The 16,603-nt window shown below is 41.0% G+C and overlaps 1 protein-coding gene across 1 annotated transcript in view; it reads right to left on the bottom strand.

Annotated features, from left to right (window-relative positions):
* LOC126998601 (octopamine receptor beta-1R-like) overlaps positions 1-16,603 on the bottom strand; it is a 126,267-nt gene that overhangs the window by 89,353 nt on the left and 20,311 nt on the right. The window contains exon 2 of the mRNA XM_050860507.1: positions 14,637-14,849. Coding sequence (XP_050716464.1) covers positions 14,637-14,849 — 213 coding nt within the window. The remainder of the gene's footprint in view (positions 1-14,636; positions 14,850-16,603) is intronic.

Here is a 16,603-nt window from a genome sequence, read left to right as displayed (position 1 = left end):
TATTCCTGAAACTAGACCTTTTTGTGGAGTCTTTTTTAGTTAGTGATACGTCGCCTTTTGTAGCGTTAGGCATCATTTAGCATCACTTTTTTTATGTAAACATCTGGATTATGTTTTCATTGGATGAGGATCCGATGAATAATCACATATAGGATAATAAAATGTGATCGTCTCTGCAGGGTTCTTTCGTTTACTGACTCACCTCAACTATTACAGATACTTTTGTTCTAATCTACAGCTATTTTTCTTTGAGTTGTTTCGCATTTTCTAACTGCCTTCTCCAGATTCCCTTCCACCGGAGTTCTGCGGCACAACTTTCCCAGAACTTTCATCCCTATTCCCCCCATCTAATCAAGAGCCAGGTAGCCGGTTCCCTTTCTCCCTCATCCTTCCCTGGCAGGTTCTGGAACAATTTACCTTCCCAGTGTTTTTATTCCATCTGACTTTAGCTTCACAAAAGAGGCGTATCAAGGCGCCTTGGGAACGGGACTGACTCTTGCATTTTAAACTTTTAGCTCTTTTTATTTTAGCGGCGTGTGGTAAATTTCTTTCCAAAAGTTGTTTGTGTGTTTTCTCTTTTTTTGTGTGTGTGTAAAGAAAAAGTTAAAATAAAGTAGGCGTGGAAAACAACACTGTAAAGAACGTTATTGTTGCATATTGTTTTAAAGATATAGAAAACAGCTGACGTAACTGTTCACTACAAACGTAGAGTGTGATAAATGGCAGAAGGGACACTTATTAAACGTCCACACATTGTGATAAAGCGTCTTGGCTCATGACTCGAACCGCCATAAACCTCACTAGATGGACAACGCTGCCCTATTTTTTTATGCCTTAACGTCAAGGTTCGTGTGTTGTAACGGCCCTACACACGCTCTGATGGGCCGCCCCGCGCTCGTGAGGGCCGCTGTTTGGTTTATGGCCATTTTCTAGGCCAGTGTTACCGGCCGGCGCTTAAGTTAACAGGCTGGTATCATGGTTGGTTTGGATGGATGATTCTTGAGTGCTTTTTTAGCCCCTAATGAAATACACGGTGGCAGTCATTTGGCAGAGTTAAGGACTTTCAACATCCCTTCACACAAACCTTTGACTCAATTTTTATCTCTGTTTATTGTACATTATAGTCTAAAACAAACATTCGACACAAACAAAAGAAAACTTATCTTCATCAACTGAACAGTGATCTCAAAATTTAAAGTCGACACAAAGTCCGACTTTTAATTGTGTTGATTTATTGGCAATCCCGATGGACTTACAAAATATAAGCAGATAAAATGGTTTGGGTTAGCAAATTAATGTTCTGGCCGATGACTACCGAGTGAACGATAATCGGGGAGAGGGAGAAAAGTACAAGAATAAAACTGAGGCGTTGAAAAAAGTTAATAGAATTAGCCTGAATAGCCGGAAAATATATAAACAAAGGGATTAACCAACTGAAAGCCAAAAAAAAAAGCGGTTAACTCGATTCAAATGCTCACCTCAAGAGCAGGATGAAGAACACCATGGAAAAAGTACTTATTAGCTGAAAGCATGTGAAAGACCTTACGAAGCAGAAGAAGCTTTACTGATGTCTACAAGAAGAAAGCAGCAGAATTATAACTGATTAGAAAAATACGTCTTCTTAATCACAGTTTCGTTCCCTACGGAGAGAAGGGAGCAGCTTAAATATGTGATGAAAAGATGAAGGTAATTAAAATCAAGACGGAACTAATTCTGGTGTATTTTCTCTTGATACTAAAAATGATCTTAACAGAAATAGAGGATGGGAGTCAGTTGGCTGCAATAGACTACCTTCCCCACGTTTTCCCTTGTAAGCATATATTGATCAGCCCGAAAAGGAGAAGGAACAGGTGGATGAGCTGCGCGCTGACTGCCGGGATCAGAACTGAGAACGTGGATTGAAAACTAGACTAGCTAACCACTAAACAATGAAGGCGTTACTAAAGATAAATCAATGGAGGCGAGTTTCTTTGTTAAGGAATATTATCTCCTCGAAATTGTCCTTTTCTCTATAATGATTAGTTTGTGTTAGTTACAGAGGACACAAATATCAAACCTTCTATTTCATGCCACTTCTTTGACATCAAGATTTCGTTACTGAGGGCATGTAAATATGAAACAGAGGAGATAGGGTGAAAGTAGCGGTTCATTGATTACAAAAGTCTCCTCAAATTAAAGTCTCATATATTTACGACACCGGGGAACCAGCAAGATAAGAGACAAAAATGAAATAATGACAATCTCGAATCTATTACTTAATCAAATACCACTTTCCCCATCATACCCGCAGGAGCCCATAATTACATAACCTGGAAGTTTTAAACACAGCTTCCACGACAAGGATCATCTTCCCCTCGCCCGGGCAGTGAACCGCGGACGCCCAACCCGTGGTATTCTGACCCCCGTTGACAGATTATTGTACTCAGAGCATAGTATTTACCTGTTTCTGACGACTAACTATTGCCAAGAAACATCATTAATTAACTATTTTAACGATAAATATAAGTGAATCTCCTCATTGGGGTCCACAAGACAGTTTTTGGGTCGGAAGTCGGTAAATATAAGAGGCTGAGTACGACTATCTGGTAACGTTGGTTCTGACGCAGCGCCTCCTGGTGTTAAGATGAGGCTGATGGTCGTAAAGTTGGAGGCCGCGATAGCGAAACTCATTAAAAATATAGTGTGATACGAGCCCTTCCGCTTTAACTAATTTCCTATATATCCCCCCCACCTACCCCGCCCCACCCCCAACTTCGACACTTCAGCGCTGTCACTATCTATCTGTCTATCTATCTATCTATCTGTGTCTATCCGTCTTTTTATCTATCATTATGTATCCCCTCCTTTCTTCTCTGTAATTCACTTATGTTCCCTTTTCTTTCTTATCTTGTCTTCTTTTATCATATAGTCATTCTCTCTCTCTCTCTCTCTCTCTCTCTCTCTCTCTCTCTCTCTCTCTCTCTCTCTCTCTCTCTCTCTCTCTCTCTCTCTCTCTCTCTCTCTCTCTCTCTCTCTCTCTCTCTCTCTCTCTCTCTCTCTCTCTCTCTCTCTCTCTCTCTCTTTTCTCTTACTCTCCCATCCCTTTCCTACTCTCCCTCTCCCTCTCCCTCACTTCCTCTTCTCTATTAGCTCATCACCATCACACAACACACGCACGTCCGCCTCTTCCAGCTTGTCATAGCCTCACGCTCCCCGCTGCTGCCTTCCCCTTTCCCGCCGCGCCGTCTTGTGTGTCTGGCGAGGCGGCGTTGCTCCCAGGGCCACGTATATCCTCATTCGAGTCACGCCCAGGCCACTCACAGCCCAATTTCTCGCGAGCTCTTAATCTTGGGCGGTTAGGAAGGCCGTGTCGGAGATGAAAGAGATGACCTAGCCCTTTTGGCATCTTTTTTTTCCTTAATGGGGATTTAATGGGTTAGTTTTGTAATTGGTGTTAAGGGAAATTGCACCTTCGTTGTTGTTTTGGTTTTTATTATCTGGGGTTATTGATAGGTCACCATTTTTCGCGTTTGATATGCTTTATTAATTTGTTTTATTTTTGGCGAGGTACTTAAGTGATTTTTTTTAAGAGCGTGAAAGTAACATCCATCTCATCACCATTTTCTTATTTTTATTTAGGGTAATTTATCATTTTTCCCTTTCTTTCCGCTTCTATTTTCGCATGTCTCTTATTTTACTCATACGCCATGCTTCGTCATCTCTTCACGCACAAGCTATCTTTCCCCTCTGCTCTTTGTCCTCTCCATCCATCATCCACCATCTGTTTGTCTCCTTACGTTCCTAGCTAATTTCAGTGTCTCCATTTTCGATGTCTATTTAAGTTTGTTCTCCATTTACCAAATCGTATTCTCTTCTACTCCTTGTCATCTTCGCTTAGCATCTTCTACCTACCACGTCTTTCTCTTCATCTTGTTCCCTCTATGGTTCGTCACCCTCTATTATACCTAGCTCGCCACTACAATAACCTTTCACTCCCCCACTCGCCATTCCCATACACAACAAGACCTACTTATACACCTCGCCTCTTTATGGTGGTTCGTTCAAACGTGACGACTTCACTTTCAACAATGTTTTTCAATTTAAGTTTGATTCACTTCGGGTGCTCAGGTCTTTGTATTATTACCGTGAAGCGGAAAGCTGAACTGACACTGCTAAAGTTACGCAGCCAAACACACTCTCACGTTTAGAAGTGGTTAAATTATCTTTGTGATGTTATTTTAGGGAAACTCCTCGCTATTATAAACTTCCATGCTAGATACACCTGTCACTGAGATAGAGCCAAACAAAACAAAAATAACTTCCCTTTTCTTACCTTTTATTATAAGCCATCACGATGCCACTTAAGTTAGCATAAAATAATGGAAATTTCTCTTTACTTCAATAGCTTCCGTCTTTTACCTGTGGTTGATCTCCTGATGTCGGTACATCTGAGGTGGGAACGTTGATTCATGGTTCACTTTTCCTCATTTATGTTACATATGGATGTGAAATGAATTTCCAGGTTTCCAATTGTGCAGTAATCAGTCACATAAATTAATCCCTTACTAATAAGCAGCTGGAATTCTGACTCATTCTGTCAGCTAATTAGAGTCGACTTGTGTATTAATGTACTAATTAAGAGCATTTCTTCTAAATAAGAATTAGATTCTGTCCTGCAATGAATGATTGTTATTGAAATTATGTTTTAAAATAAATGGTTTTAGTATTATTCCTGTAGAAGATAAATGAAAAAACATCAGTTTAATAGAATAATTAATGGTCTACAAAACAGCAACTGAAAGAAGAGAAGTTGACTGTGTGGAGTAAAGCGGGAAGTGGATGCTGCCCGCGTCAACGTCTTATGGGTCAGCACTTTTGGGAACCAGGAATCAGCATAGGAAGGAACCGTTCACCATATGATTTTTGAGGTTACTGATTTGGCGTCATTGGTGATAAATGTATCATTAAATATCTATTTAAGTAAATATCTATTTACATATTTTTGCATGTTTACAAAGCCTTTTTCAAGGTTCCTCCACTGTTACAATGATGATGGTAGTAGGGGTAGTAGTAGTAGAAGTAGTAGCTGTAGTAGTAGTAGTAGTAGTAGCTGTAGTAGTAGTAGTAGTAGTAGTAGTAGTAGTAGTAGTAGTAGCAGTAGTAGTAGTAGTAGGAGGAGGAGGAGGAGGAGGAGGAGGAGGAAAAGAAAGAGGAAGAGAAGAAGGAGGAGGAGGAGGAGGAAGAGGAGAAGGAGGAGGAGGAGTGGTAAAAATAGTAATAATAGTAGCAATGCAGCGAAACAGGAATGTAATAGTCATCTGTAAGTGTTGCGTAAATTCTACGGGTCGGTCATTCCAGTTTTCACTACCTGACGGCGGGTATCGCTTTTCCACTCCCACTGACGCGAGTCTTTCCACCGGATATCTTATTCGGGTGTGCATCATGTATTTTATTCGTCTTATTAATAGGTTTCCTGGAGCGTGGTGTATGGGCGCCACCAAAGCGGCATTCATATGATTACACACTTCACGCCTCCCTTCACCGTGTAGCTTCATTCCGGACCTAATCAGATTATTTCAATGAAGAGGAGGTGTAAATACTATTTATTATGCACTCCTCTCTGTTTTCGCTCTCATATGAATGTTTGCGTATTTAGAATATGTATTTATATTACACTACAGCATTGACATATAAAACAATATCACAAACTTTTTTTTATTACTGAATTTGTGTATCTGTGTGTGTTTATATTTATGTGTGTGTGTGTGTGTGTGTGTGTGTGTGTGTGTGTGTGTGTGTGTGTGTGTGTGTGTGTGTGTGTGTGTGTGTGTTAGTGTGTGTATTTATCTCAGGACTAGAAAATTCGTTTTAATGATATAAAGTTAATTTGTGCTAAAAAAAATGTCTTTACGTTGCATTTAAAAACAAAACACGGTTCATAATTTAGTTGTTTGATATTTAATTGTTTTGACGTTTCATATTTAAAATGACACGGGAAAGCGTTCATATTTTATAATGTTTAAATGATAAATGTGTAGACTTGCAGACCTTTGCGTTAGACCTCTGACCTTAAAAACTATGATCTTGGAAGTTAACGTTTATGAAAACAAGTTAATTTAAACAAGATCTGATTAGAAATGAAGCAGCTGGGAAACATGCTGCATTTCCTGCCCCACAGATGGAGCTTATCCTCCTAATATATTGAGTTATTGTTGTTTATTTCCTGTTCACCCAGAGGAAAACTGTTGAAAAATAGAGCTGTAAAACACTTCTACCCCTTACGGGTTTTTTTTAAGATCAGAATATTGAAGATGAAATTGTCTTTACTGATAAGCATTTTGTCTGCCTTTTCTTTATATCTCTTAATACGAAAAAGTAGTAATCTCATGGCCAGGCATGCGGGAGGTAGGTCACTGAGGTTCCACTGTTTTTCGTAAGTTAGACGAATTGTACGAAAGGATGCGATTATATTATGGTTTTATTTTCTCGATGTTACTGCGAACAGCAAGTTGCAATAAGCTGAGATTGTAACAAATAGCTAGGGTGTGGGATATTGAGGCGCCGTTGTTATTCGTGGCTTCTGGGGATGCAGGCTTTTCTTTTTCACCAGGTGCTCATTACAGTCACCGATATTCTTTTACTGAGACCTAGGAAAGGATTTTTACTAACAGCTTATATACTATTAAAGTCGTTATCAGCACACATACATACATACATAAATACATACAAACACAAATAAACAAACGCGAGCGCCCTCACACAACAGGTTTGCACAATTCATTTATAGCCGAGTTATTCTATATTACAAGTGAGTGAATACGGTTGAAGACACTCGGAAAAATTGTCAATTAGCAAGTGGTCCATTGGCCGGTGCACAATAACAATATGCACCAAGGAATTCTGCCACGCGACCTTGTTTAATAATTGCTCAGTGGTTTTGCTCGCCTCCTCCCGGAAGCTTCCTGACGCGCACGCTTCACACTGGTTCATATCCGCGACAGTCTTTTTAAACATTTATAAATACATCCCTAAAATGCACGCAACCTGAATAATACAACGTTCAAATACCGGACGGAGATATGCGACTGCCATCCGTTTACCACAGCTTTCTGCAAACACTTATGAGAGAGTTAGTATGCAAAGCTCCAAAGTTTCGTAAGTCTAAGGCTGTGAATACGTTTTGAGGCCTTGAAAGACTGCGGAAGTGATTATTATTGCACCGGTACTGGCCGTCTGAGTTGATAGTGATGATAGTGGTGGTGGGGGTGATGATAGTGATGGGAATGATTGTGGTAGGAATTTTGTTTGTTTGTTGTGTTAATGATGACAATATTTCTACAAGACAGACTAAGTGAGGACAGTTCCTCGAGTGGTCATAGCGATTGCAGTACTACGAATTGAGGTAATAGTAGTAGTAGTAGTAGTAGTAGTAGTAGTAGTAGTTGGTGATGGTGGTGGCATTGGTGGTAGTGAGGCTGATAAAGAAGGGGATGAGAAAAGTGGTGGAAGAGATACCAATACGAATACGTCGAAACTAATATAAATAAACGCTGTGTGTAATGGGTGTGAATATATTGTGAAGACCAATATATATTAAATTAAAGTCTCTCTCTCTCTCTCTCTCTCTCGTTCCCTCTCTCTCGTCTTTTCTTGTGGAGGAGTTACTGGCGAATAGAAAAAGTTATTGTATCGAGGTGACTCCGGCCCTGGAAGGCAATCCCTGCAATCTAAACTTACACAAACTCTCTCTTCGGCCCGACGTGATATTGTTCTTGCTTCTTCCAACCCCAACGTGATTCCCTACGCTACTACGGCAAAGACTCGCGTTCATGCTGGCAGCGAGATTGTCTGTGTGTTTTTTTCTTTACTATTCGATTGCAGTACTTCATTTTTGTTTTTGTTTTGTTTTTCTCTAATAATTTTTCCCTTTGTCGCCCACTTGGTTCCTTCTGTTACTCCTGCAAACACTCGCTTTCATGCTGGCAGCGAGTTTTTCCTTATTTTCTTTCTCTCCTATTCGATTCCAGTACCTCATTTTCGTTGTTTCGTTCCTTTTTTTTTCCCTTTTGTCGCGAACTTATTCCCTCCGCTGCTACTGCAAACACGCGCTCTGTTTGTCACTCTGTTTTTTTTTCTTTCCTATTTCATTACAGTGCTTTTTTTGTTCGTTATTCGCTACTCCTCCTTCCCGTGGTCGTGAACTTGGCGTCATTCACCGCCCTTGCAAATATTGTCGTGTTCCTGTTGTCCAGTGTCACGTCAGTCGGGTGTTTTATTATTCTAGTCCTTCGTACTCTTTGTAGCATTTTTTTCGTATTTCTTTCAATCATATTAGTATTGTAATATAATGTGTGCAAGCGCTTGATGTTTGAGTATTTGTGTATGTTGCTATGATGTTTTATTATTTTTCTAAACCTAATGAATAGGATTAAATTGCAGCGCTTTAAGTTCGAACAAAGTAAAAATTTTAATGTTGTGACTTTAATTGTGTGTTTCCGATAACTATATGTATTCCTTAGTTTGTCTGGTTTTTGTCCGTACTATTTTATCATATAGTATTACAGCGCTTTATGCTCGAGTAAAATTTAATTCACTTCTGTGTGGATATTAATTAATCGCATGAATTTGTTCCGCAAATAGTCAGAAAAATATTTTAATTTTTGTTCCCAAAATGTTATGATTAATGGAACAATTCACAGAGTACTGCGTTCACGGAACATTCACTCCAGCTACAAAAATTTTAAAATATCAAACAAAAATTGATGAGATAATTACTTTGCGTATGTAGGGAATTCATAAAACAAGAATGCTGAAATTTATAAATCAAATATAATATGAAGAGAATACTTCACTGATTACACATGGCAACGGTGATTACTACTACTACTACTTTTTTTTTTAACGTCGGGCCTATTGCGCCGGTAGGCTTGTTCTCGATGGGGCCTGATGGTTTGCCCAGTCCGTTCTGGCGCAGGCGAGTGTTTATAGTGGCGCCATCTTGTGTTGGCTCATGCTGCCCCCCGGAACTCATCTTTGAGCCTCTCTTTGGAGAGGTTGTCTAGAGCCCGGGTTGATGGGTGGTCTTCAGGGCAGCATGTGGGTAGTCTTAGGCCACTCGGCGGTAACTGAAAAACCTCAGCTGTGCGGCGGCCAGGATTCGAACCCGCGTCCCTCCTGGAGCTCCTGAAAGCGGGGCCGTCACGCTGACCACTCAGCCACCACCTTCCCAACTACTGCTGCTACTGCTACTGCTTCTGCTACTACTACTACTACTACTACTACTATTTTACTACCATTACTTCTACTACTACTACTACTACTACTACTACTACTACTACTACTACTACTACTACTACTACTGCTATTACTACTACCGCTAACCCCTCAGCTGAATCCACCCCCACAAAATACACCCACCTACCACAGCTGCGTTCCTCCACCCACGCCAGGTTACCAAGACTTCCGCAGCAGCAGTCTCCCGCTAATCTCTCTCTTTCATCAGGACCTCAACACCGCGCCGACACCCGCAGCTTGCACGGCCTTCAGGAGCTTTCTCTTTACAGGGCAATGCAGCTTAATTGGCGCCGGTTATCGGGTATCGGATCCCAATCATCTTTTCCTTCACGGAGATGATATTGCCTTCTGCTCCCATTCCCCGCGTTCTCGAAGGTCTCCGCTTTCTTGTCCGGGTTTTTCGTTGCCTTCCGAGTCGCTGCGTCCCGCTATTAGAGCCTCGCCTCCCCCCTGCTCCTCTCCCTCCCTTCCCACCTCTCTTTGCCCTCGTTGGGAAAGAGCAGTGTCCGGGGTTGATATATTTTTTGTTCTATTTTTTTTTTAATTCCCAGGTTATGTTTTACTGGATGTTTTATTTTTGTCTTTATTTTCTCTCTCTCTCTCTCTCTCTCTCTCTCTCTCACACACACACACACACACACACACACACACACACATGGGCGCTTATATAATCATGAATACGTACTTATTTACTTTTATATACTGTGACTGTTATAAGTAGATGAATGTATAGACTATATAGACTTAGATAGCCAGATACTGATATAGAGATAGATAGATAGATATAAGTAGATAAGTACGTAAGGAGTTAGAAAGATTCAGGACATAAATGGAGGGAGACACGGATGAATATAGAGAGAGACCAAGTGATTAATTTGCGTCACTCAGTATCACGTGACAAGTCTTAACGAGGCTCATTATCGGGCAGCCGCCAATACTTGACAACACTCCCCTGACTTGCATGTCACGCCCTGAGCTTACTTGACCCCCTCTCGCTTATCAGGCATCACTTGGTCGCTTATCTCTGAAATTACTTTGAAAATACACTTACGTCTGTTTTCCTCTGGACCCCTCCAATCACCTCCTTACCGCATATCTTGTTGTTGCTGCTAACTGTCGCTACCTCCCAAGTTAGCCAGTAGCTTCTAATATACACAGGATATATATTGCCAAGTTTTCTAGTGCACGACATTTACATCCGTCTGCTCAAACAACCCTGTGGCTCATCACCGTCTCTTGTAAGGATCCCTGTTAACAATCTTCAGTGGAAACTATATTTGCCGTAATCCACTACCCTGTCTTTCACTTCTCTCCTCAAGAGCAGTTCATAACGTTTGTCATTCGCAAGACACCAAAAGATTCCGTGTGTTGTGTGTTAAAGGGTCCAATTTTAGGACTGTAATTGTAGAAGTTTTCAGTTATTACATTTTACATTTAGGTTTTTGTTATTTCCTTTACTAATCAATGTTCACTATTTTTTTGTATCAGTGCAAGCATCAGGTCTCCTCTCAATTTCAGACGTGTCAATTATTTTCCATCCCTCTAATGTCAGTCATGTCTTTCTGCCCACAGGTGTGTATCAGTCTCATCCACCTGCCCTTCCCTTGGCCCCCACCCGCCCTCAGGCAGGTGCGTCAGCATGTCACCTTAATAGCCTTCCAATCAACGAAACACCTTCTGATGGCTTTATTTACGCCGTCTATGATTTTCCTATGAATATTAATTTCAACCAGTTTCCTATTTCTTGCAACCCACACGCACACGCATTTAAAAAGCACATACACACAGTTTTTTTTTCTATATATGTATGTATGTATGTGTATCTAATTATCAATCTATCTGACTCTTCTAATACTCTATGCATGGCACGATTATCCACCTTTTTCTTCTCTTTTATCTCCTTGCGTTTCTGGGCCATATATCAGCAGTTCCAATTTCCAAGGATGTATTAGATGTCACAAGTTTCCCCACTCTTTTCCGCCTCATAGTCTCCTCAGGATATAACTGTCTTGCCCCAAAACGAATTGTCAGGCTTAAGCATCTAAATTATCACCGAAATTTATCCGTCTTCAGACTCCCCCAATTCCCGCGACAGTCCAAGAAGTGTCATTACGTAAGTCACTTCTTGGCCTCGTCCTGACAGCTTTAGTCGCATCGTACGGTCTTCATCCTGGTCTTAAAGCAACTTTCCTCGTCCCTCCCCACACCCCCATCGCGAGGTACACTTGCATGGTCATCGCTACGTACACCTGTAGAGACATTGCAAAGTAGACATGTATATTCGTGAGCTCCACGTGTACACTTATTGGGTGCACCATTTTTTTTTCTCACAAGATTAGTTTCCAAAAGAGAAGATAATTCTGAACCTCTCTTTCGGCCACTCTTCTGAACTCTTTTTTTTATATATATAGCGGCCGTGTTTAGCGGGGGGGGGGGGTTCTAATTTTTCTTTTTTTTCACCTTGAGCTGCTTCCTTTACTGTGAAATATCTGCAGTTATATATTTACCGTCACTGTGGCAAAAGCTAACGTGTTAACTCTATTTACTCATTCGTTCGAGATCCTAATCATTCAATTTCTATTCTGTTATTGTTTTCCATTACCCTCATATGTAGCATTCTTTCATTTTCGCACACAGAAGAATTCCTTTCGAGTGACAAGTCAGGACAGAATGATTCATCAGTCTTCAGTATGTGTCGAGAGCTTCCTCAACCATTTGTCAACTTCTTCTTCTGCATCTTAATCATCTCCTTTCCTTTCTGCCCATTCATCGGTCTTCACTCTGTCACTAGAGATGTTTTTTGTACCCATTTATCTACTTATTAGTTTTTTTAATCGTTTTTCGCTTTTTTCCTGCTCGGTCCCTCTTATACCGTAATATTTATAAGTGAGAACATTTGTCTTTCTTTGGATGAAATCAGACTTATTTTCTCGGTTTGTGATTTGTTTCTTGGTCACGTCTGATGCACTAAATAACCTCTCATACACTCTGGCTTAGTATACTTGAGATTAATGGCTCCCAGTCAGGCACGTCATGCACCTCCTTGGCTTCTTTATAGCTTATTGGAAATGTGCAGCGTCGCGGAGGAGCGATGGCAAAAAAACGGCCGGGGAAGATAACTCCTCGGGACGCATAATGGCATGAGGGGCCGTAACTCCCGAGGTGACCGTGTAAGGGGCCCCCAGGCTAAGTGTTCGGAATGAGGTCGTTAATAGAGACGACCCCCGCGGAATAGGCAGTCTCTTGACATTATGGTACGACATAACTGCGTACCCCATAAAGACTCGTTAATGTGGGAGGCTGATAGAGGCTGAGCAGGCCATCAAAAAGTCTGTACACTGGCCCTTCCCATCCTGCAGAGCCGCCATGCCTGCCTTCAATGGGACGCATATACGGCTTAAGTTTATCCCGAGGTCACCGCTAAATTACAGGATCATCTCTCTGGCTTTGGAGCTCATTGTAAGAGGATTAAGAGTCCTTTCCAAGCTAAAACCCATTCAGGACGTGTTTATACAGACTCCTACTCCACAATGGATGCAAATTAGGTCAGCATTTAGTGTTTTCCTGGAAGATGAGGATAAATATTGCACTATAGCACTGTTGGAGGTTGCAGAGGCGTCACACAGCTAGGAGAGGCGTGGTAAAGATATCGCTGTAAATATTCAAGACGTGATAATACAGATGAGGTCAGCATTTAGTGTTTTTCCTTGGAACTGAGGATAAATATGACAAGTTAGCAACGTTGGAGGCTGCAGAGATGTCGGGGAGCCAGCACAGAAAGGCGTAATAAAGGTGTCGCTGTGAATATTTACGCGGACCCGCACCTCGCGTACCCTTAATGAGTGTTTGCAGTGTGTGTTACGCCAAACGTGTCTGCCGCTGTGTCTGCCGCTGCCGCCCTGTCCTCTAGGGAGCCGCGGCGCACAACACGGAATAATTACGTATATCATGAACACAGAAGCTGTCGACCTCCAAGATATATCGCATTTCGAGTCGTAGAATCAGTCATTGGCGTTGTTTTCAGGTTTTATTTCTAGTTATAGTGGTAGTTCTTCGCATCATAGTCTTATTTTTTGTCCAGTTAGTCCATTACCATAAAAAATCAGTAGTAATGCACCAGGATCTTCATTAAACAGCATCAGATACACACACAAGCTTAGCAAGTGTGTGTTCTTGAACGTATACACTCGTTTATTAACACGTCACGAATTGGCTTAACTAAGTAAAATCTTGGGGTTCAGCTGTAATACGCACAACACTGAGGACTCACTGACCCACTGCGGGGCCTTCCTAAAACGTCTTGCTTCAGTTAGCGAGGCTGTGTGAGGTTAAGACGCACATGTATTGTTTAAGATCAGCACAGTGAACTCCCATTCCGCCATCACGTCCATAATCTTTTGTCTGGTATACACCTTGCTTAAATTGATGATGATGATGATGGTGATAGTTATAGTTAGTTAGATAATTTATTGAGCACAAATTTTCGTCGACATACGAAATAATTTTATATGGCATCATCTATTTTTTTTTTACATCAAAGGATACGGCTCAAGGGCAACAAAAAGGATACAAAAAAAAGCCCGCTACTCGCCGCTCCCACAAAAGTAAAAAGTAAAGAGTAGCTAAAAGAGAGGTCAATTTTGGGTGGAGAGGTGTCTTGATACAATATAACGACAAAACGTAGTATTAAATATAAAAAGCCGTAATGATCAACAACTCTTCAAATCATAAAAAAAAACTGGTGGATGCAATTAAATACATAAAGGATAAAAGGAAACACACTCAGCTGGAAGGATAAGCAAATCAACCGTTAAAAAGAAAAGAAAGATATCCAATATTATAAACTCAGACCTACAAACAGAGAAATACCTAAAATGATAAAGTGGGACTCCCTTTGTAACGCCTCCCAAAAGCGTAATCATCTTATATAGACTCCTGCGATACACTCCTCTTTAAGTAGATACAGTAAACGTAGATGATGAAGCTTCGCAAGGCTCACACGTGTATATATTCAGGCCAAGACAACGAACTCCTTATTCCTACAAATCGTATTCAGCCGCTTGACAGACGTACACCTGCCCTACACATCCCTTCCATGAATATGTAGGGGAGGTAGAGACGATTTGAGTGGATAGGAATGTCAGGGCTACCGCATCGATATTCAGGACTCCCTTCTGGGTCCATCACATTCCATTACCTTTTGTCTTTTGTCCTTTGCTCCAGTCCTACACATTAATTTATGGAAGTGCACCAGAAAACAGGATTATGATGGTAAATATTAAGTTTCGTAAGGTTTCTAGATTCATATTCAGGACAAATCAATTACCTGCAACACCTACATCACGTCCCCCTCCCATACACACCTGTCTATGGAGATGCAGCAAAGGTGTAGGATCGAGACGGTGGAGAAGTACACGTCCATGCAGTTCCAGAGGTCACACATGAGCTGCCCGAAGAGCCATGTGTGTGTTAGCTGCACGCTCGCGTTGAACACCATAGCCATGAGCGCCACCAGCATGTCCGCCAGGGCCATGGACACGACGAAGTAGTTGGTGATGACGCGTAGCTTGTGATACCTGAGGAGGACGAAGAGGAGGTAGTCAGTGTGTGTGAGAGACAGACAGACATATACACAGACAGACAGACAGACAGACAGAAAGAAAGAAAGAAGGAAAGAAAGAAAGAAAGAAAGAAAGAAAGAGACACTGACATACAAAGAGCAATTGATTGACTGAATAAGAAACGAGAGAAAGCCACATGTAAAAAAAAAAAAACAGGTATATAGACACGAACAGAAGCACGAATAGAACGATACATTGGCGTGCATTTCAATAACCACTTTTTTATATATATATCAAAAAGTTTTGTGTTATCGTTCAAGCACACGCGTTGTTTCAGAAGACATAAAACGTTCGCGACCCATACATCTTTAAACTTCAGTCTATAAAGTTAAATAAAATACACACACACACACACACACACACACACACACACACACACACACACACACACACACACACACACACACACACACACATGAATATAAAACACACAAACAAAGGATTATTGCCTAGTTGTGTATGCTGAATAAGTGAAACAACAGAACCATACTTTTTCCCGGCCCTCCTAATGATATTACTGCCCCTTGTCCCGACATAAAGCTGAGTAGCGCGACACGAAGCCCGACGATGCATACAAGATTCCGGTAAAGGTGGAGGGGAGACCAAGGAAAAAGAGGAGGAGGAGGAGGAGGAGTTGAGACTGAGGATAGAGAGGAGGAGAAGGAGCTGAGGATAAAGGAACGAGTCTGGGTGTGTGAAAAAGCTTAACATCACGATTCTTTTTTTGTTTTGTAGACAAGCAGGGCAGAAATGTATTTATAGGATATGGAAATGCTGAGTCTGATGATAGAGAGGAGAAGAAGGAGCTGAGGATAAAGGAACGAGTCTGGGTGTATGAAAAAGCTTAACATCACGATTCTTTTTTTTTTTTTGTAGGCAAGCAGGGCAGAAATGTATTTATAGGATATGGAAATGCTGAGACTGGTGATAGAGAGGAGAAGAAGGAGCTGAGAATAAAGGAACGAGTCTGGGTGTATGAAAAAGCTTAACATCACGATTTTTTATTTATTTTGTAGGCAAGCAGGGCAGAAATGTATTTATAGGATATGGAAATGCTGAGACTGACGATAGAGATGAGAAGAGGGAGCTGAGAATAAAGGAACGAGTCTGGGTGTATGAAAAAGCTTAACATCACGATTCTTCTTCCTATACGAGCACCGTAGAATTGTAGTTATGAGATATAGAAATGCCAAGACTAAGAAGAAAGAGGAAAAAGGAAAGAGTATGAGTGTAAAAAAATCTTAACATCACACTGCTTCTTCTTCCTATACGAACACTGTAGAAATGTGTTTGTGGGATATAGATTTCCTTTTTTTACAGTAAAGGAAGCTGCTCAAGGGCGAAAAAAAAGGTAATGAGAATAAAAAGACCCATAATCACTGCCCCTATGAAAATATATATAAGAAAGGGTTGGGTGGGATGTTGAGTAGTGGGGTAGAGGAATGTATTGATGGGATATTGATTGATGTGGTGTTGATAGGCTTTGCAATGGCACCTTCTAGTTTTGTCTTTTATTTATTTTATTTATTTCGTTATGTTTTTTCTGTGTTTTTCTCTTCGTTCGTAGCCATTTTTGTATTTTCTTATTTTCACCGGATTTCATAGCTTTATTTTTTCCTCCTTATTCCTGGTTTTCTTTCCTATTTTTCTGCTGTGTCCCTCCCGTATACTTCTCTCCTCCTCCTTTTCGAGATGTCAACCAATATAAA

Source organism: Eriocheir sinensis, chromosome 14 (genome assembly GCF_024679095.1).
Source record: "Eriocheir sinensis breed Jianghai 21 chromosome 14, ASM2467909v1, whole genome shotgun sequence".
Lineage (NCBI taxonomy): Eukaryota > Metazoa > Arthropoda > Malacostraca > Decapoda > Varunidae > Eriocheir > Eriocheir sinensis.
The sequence above is the reverse complement of the archived record's forward strand: the minus strand, read 5'-3'. Positions and strand labels throughout refer to the sequence as shown.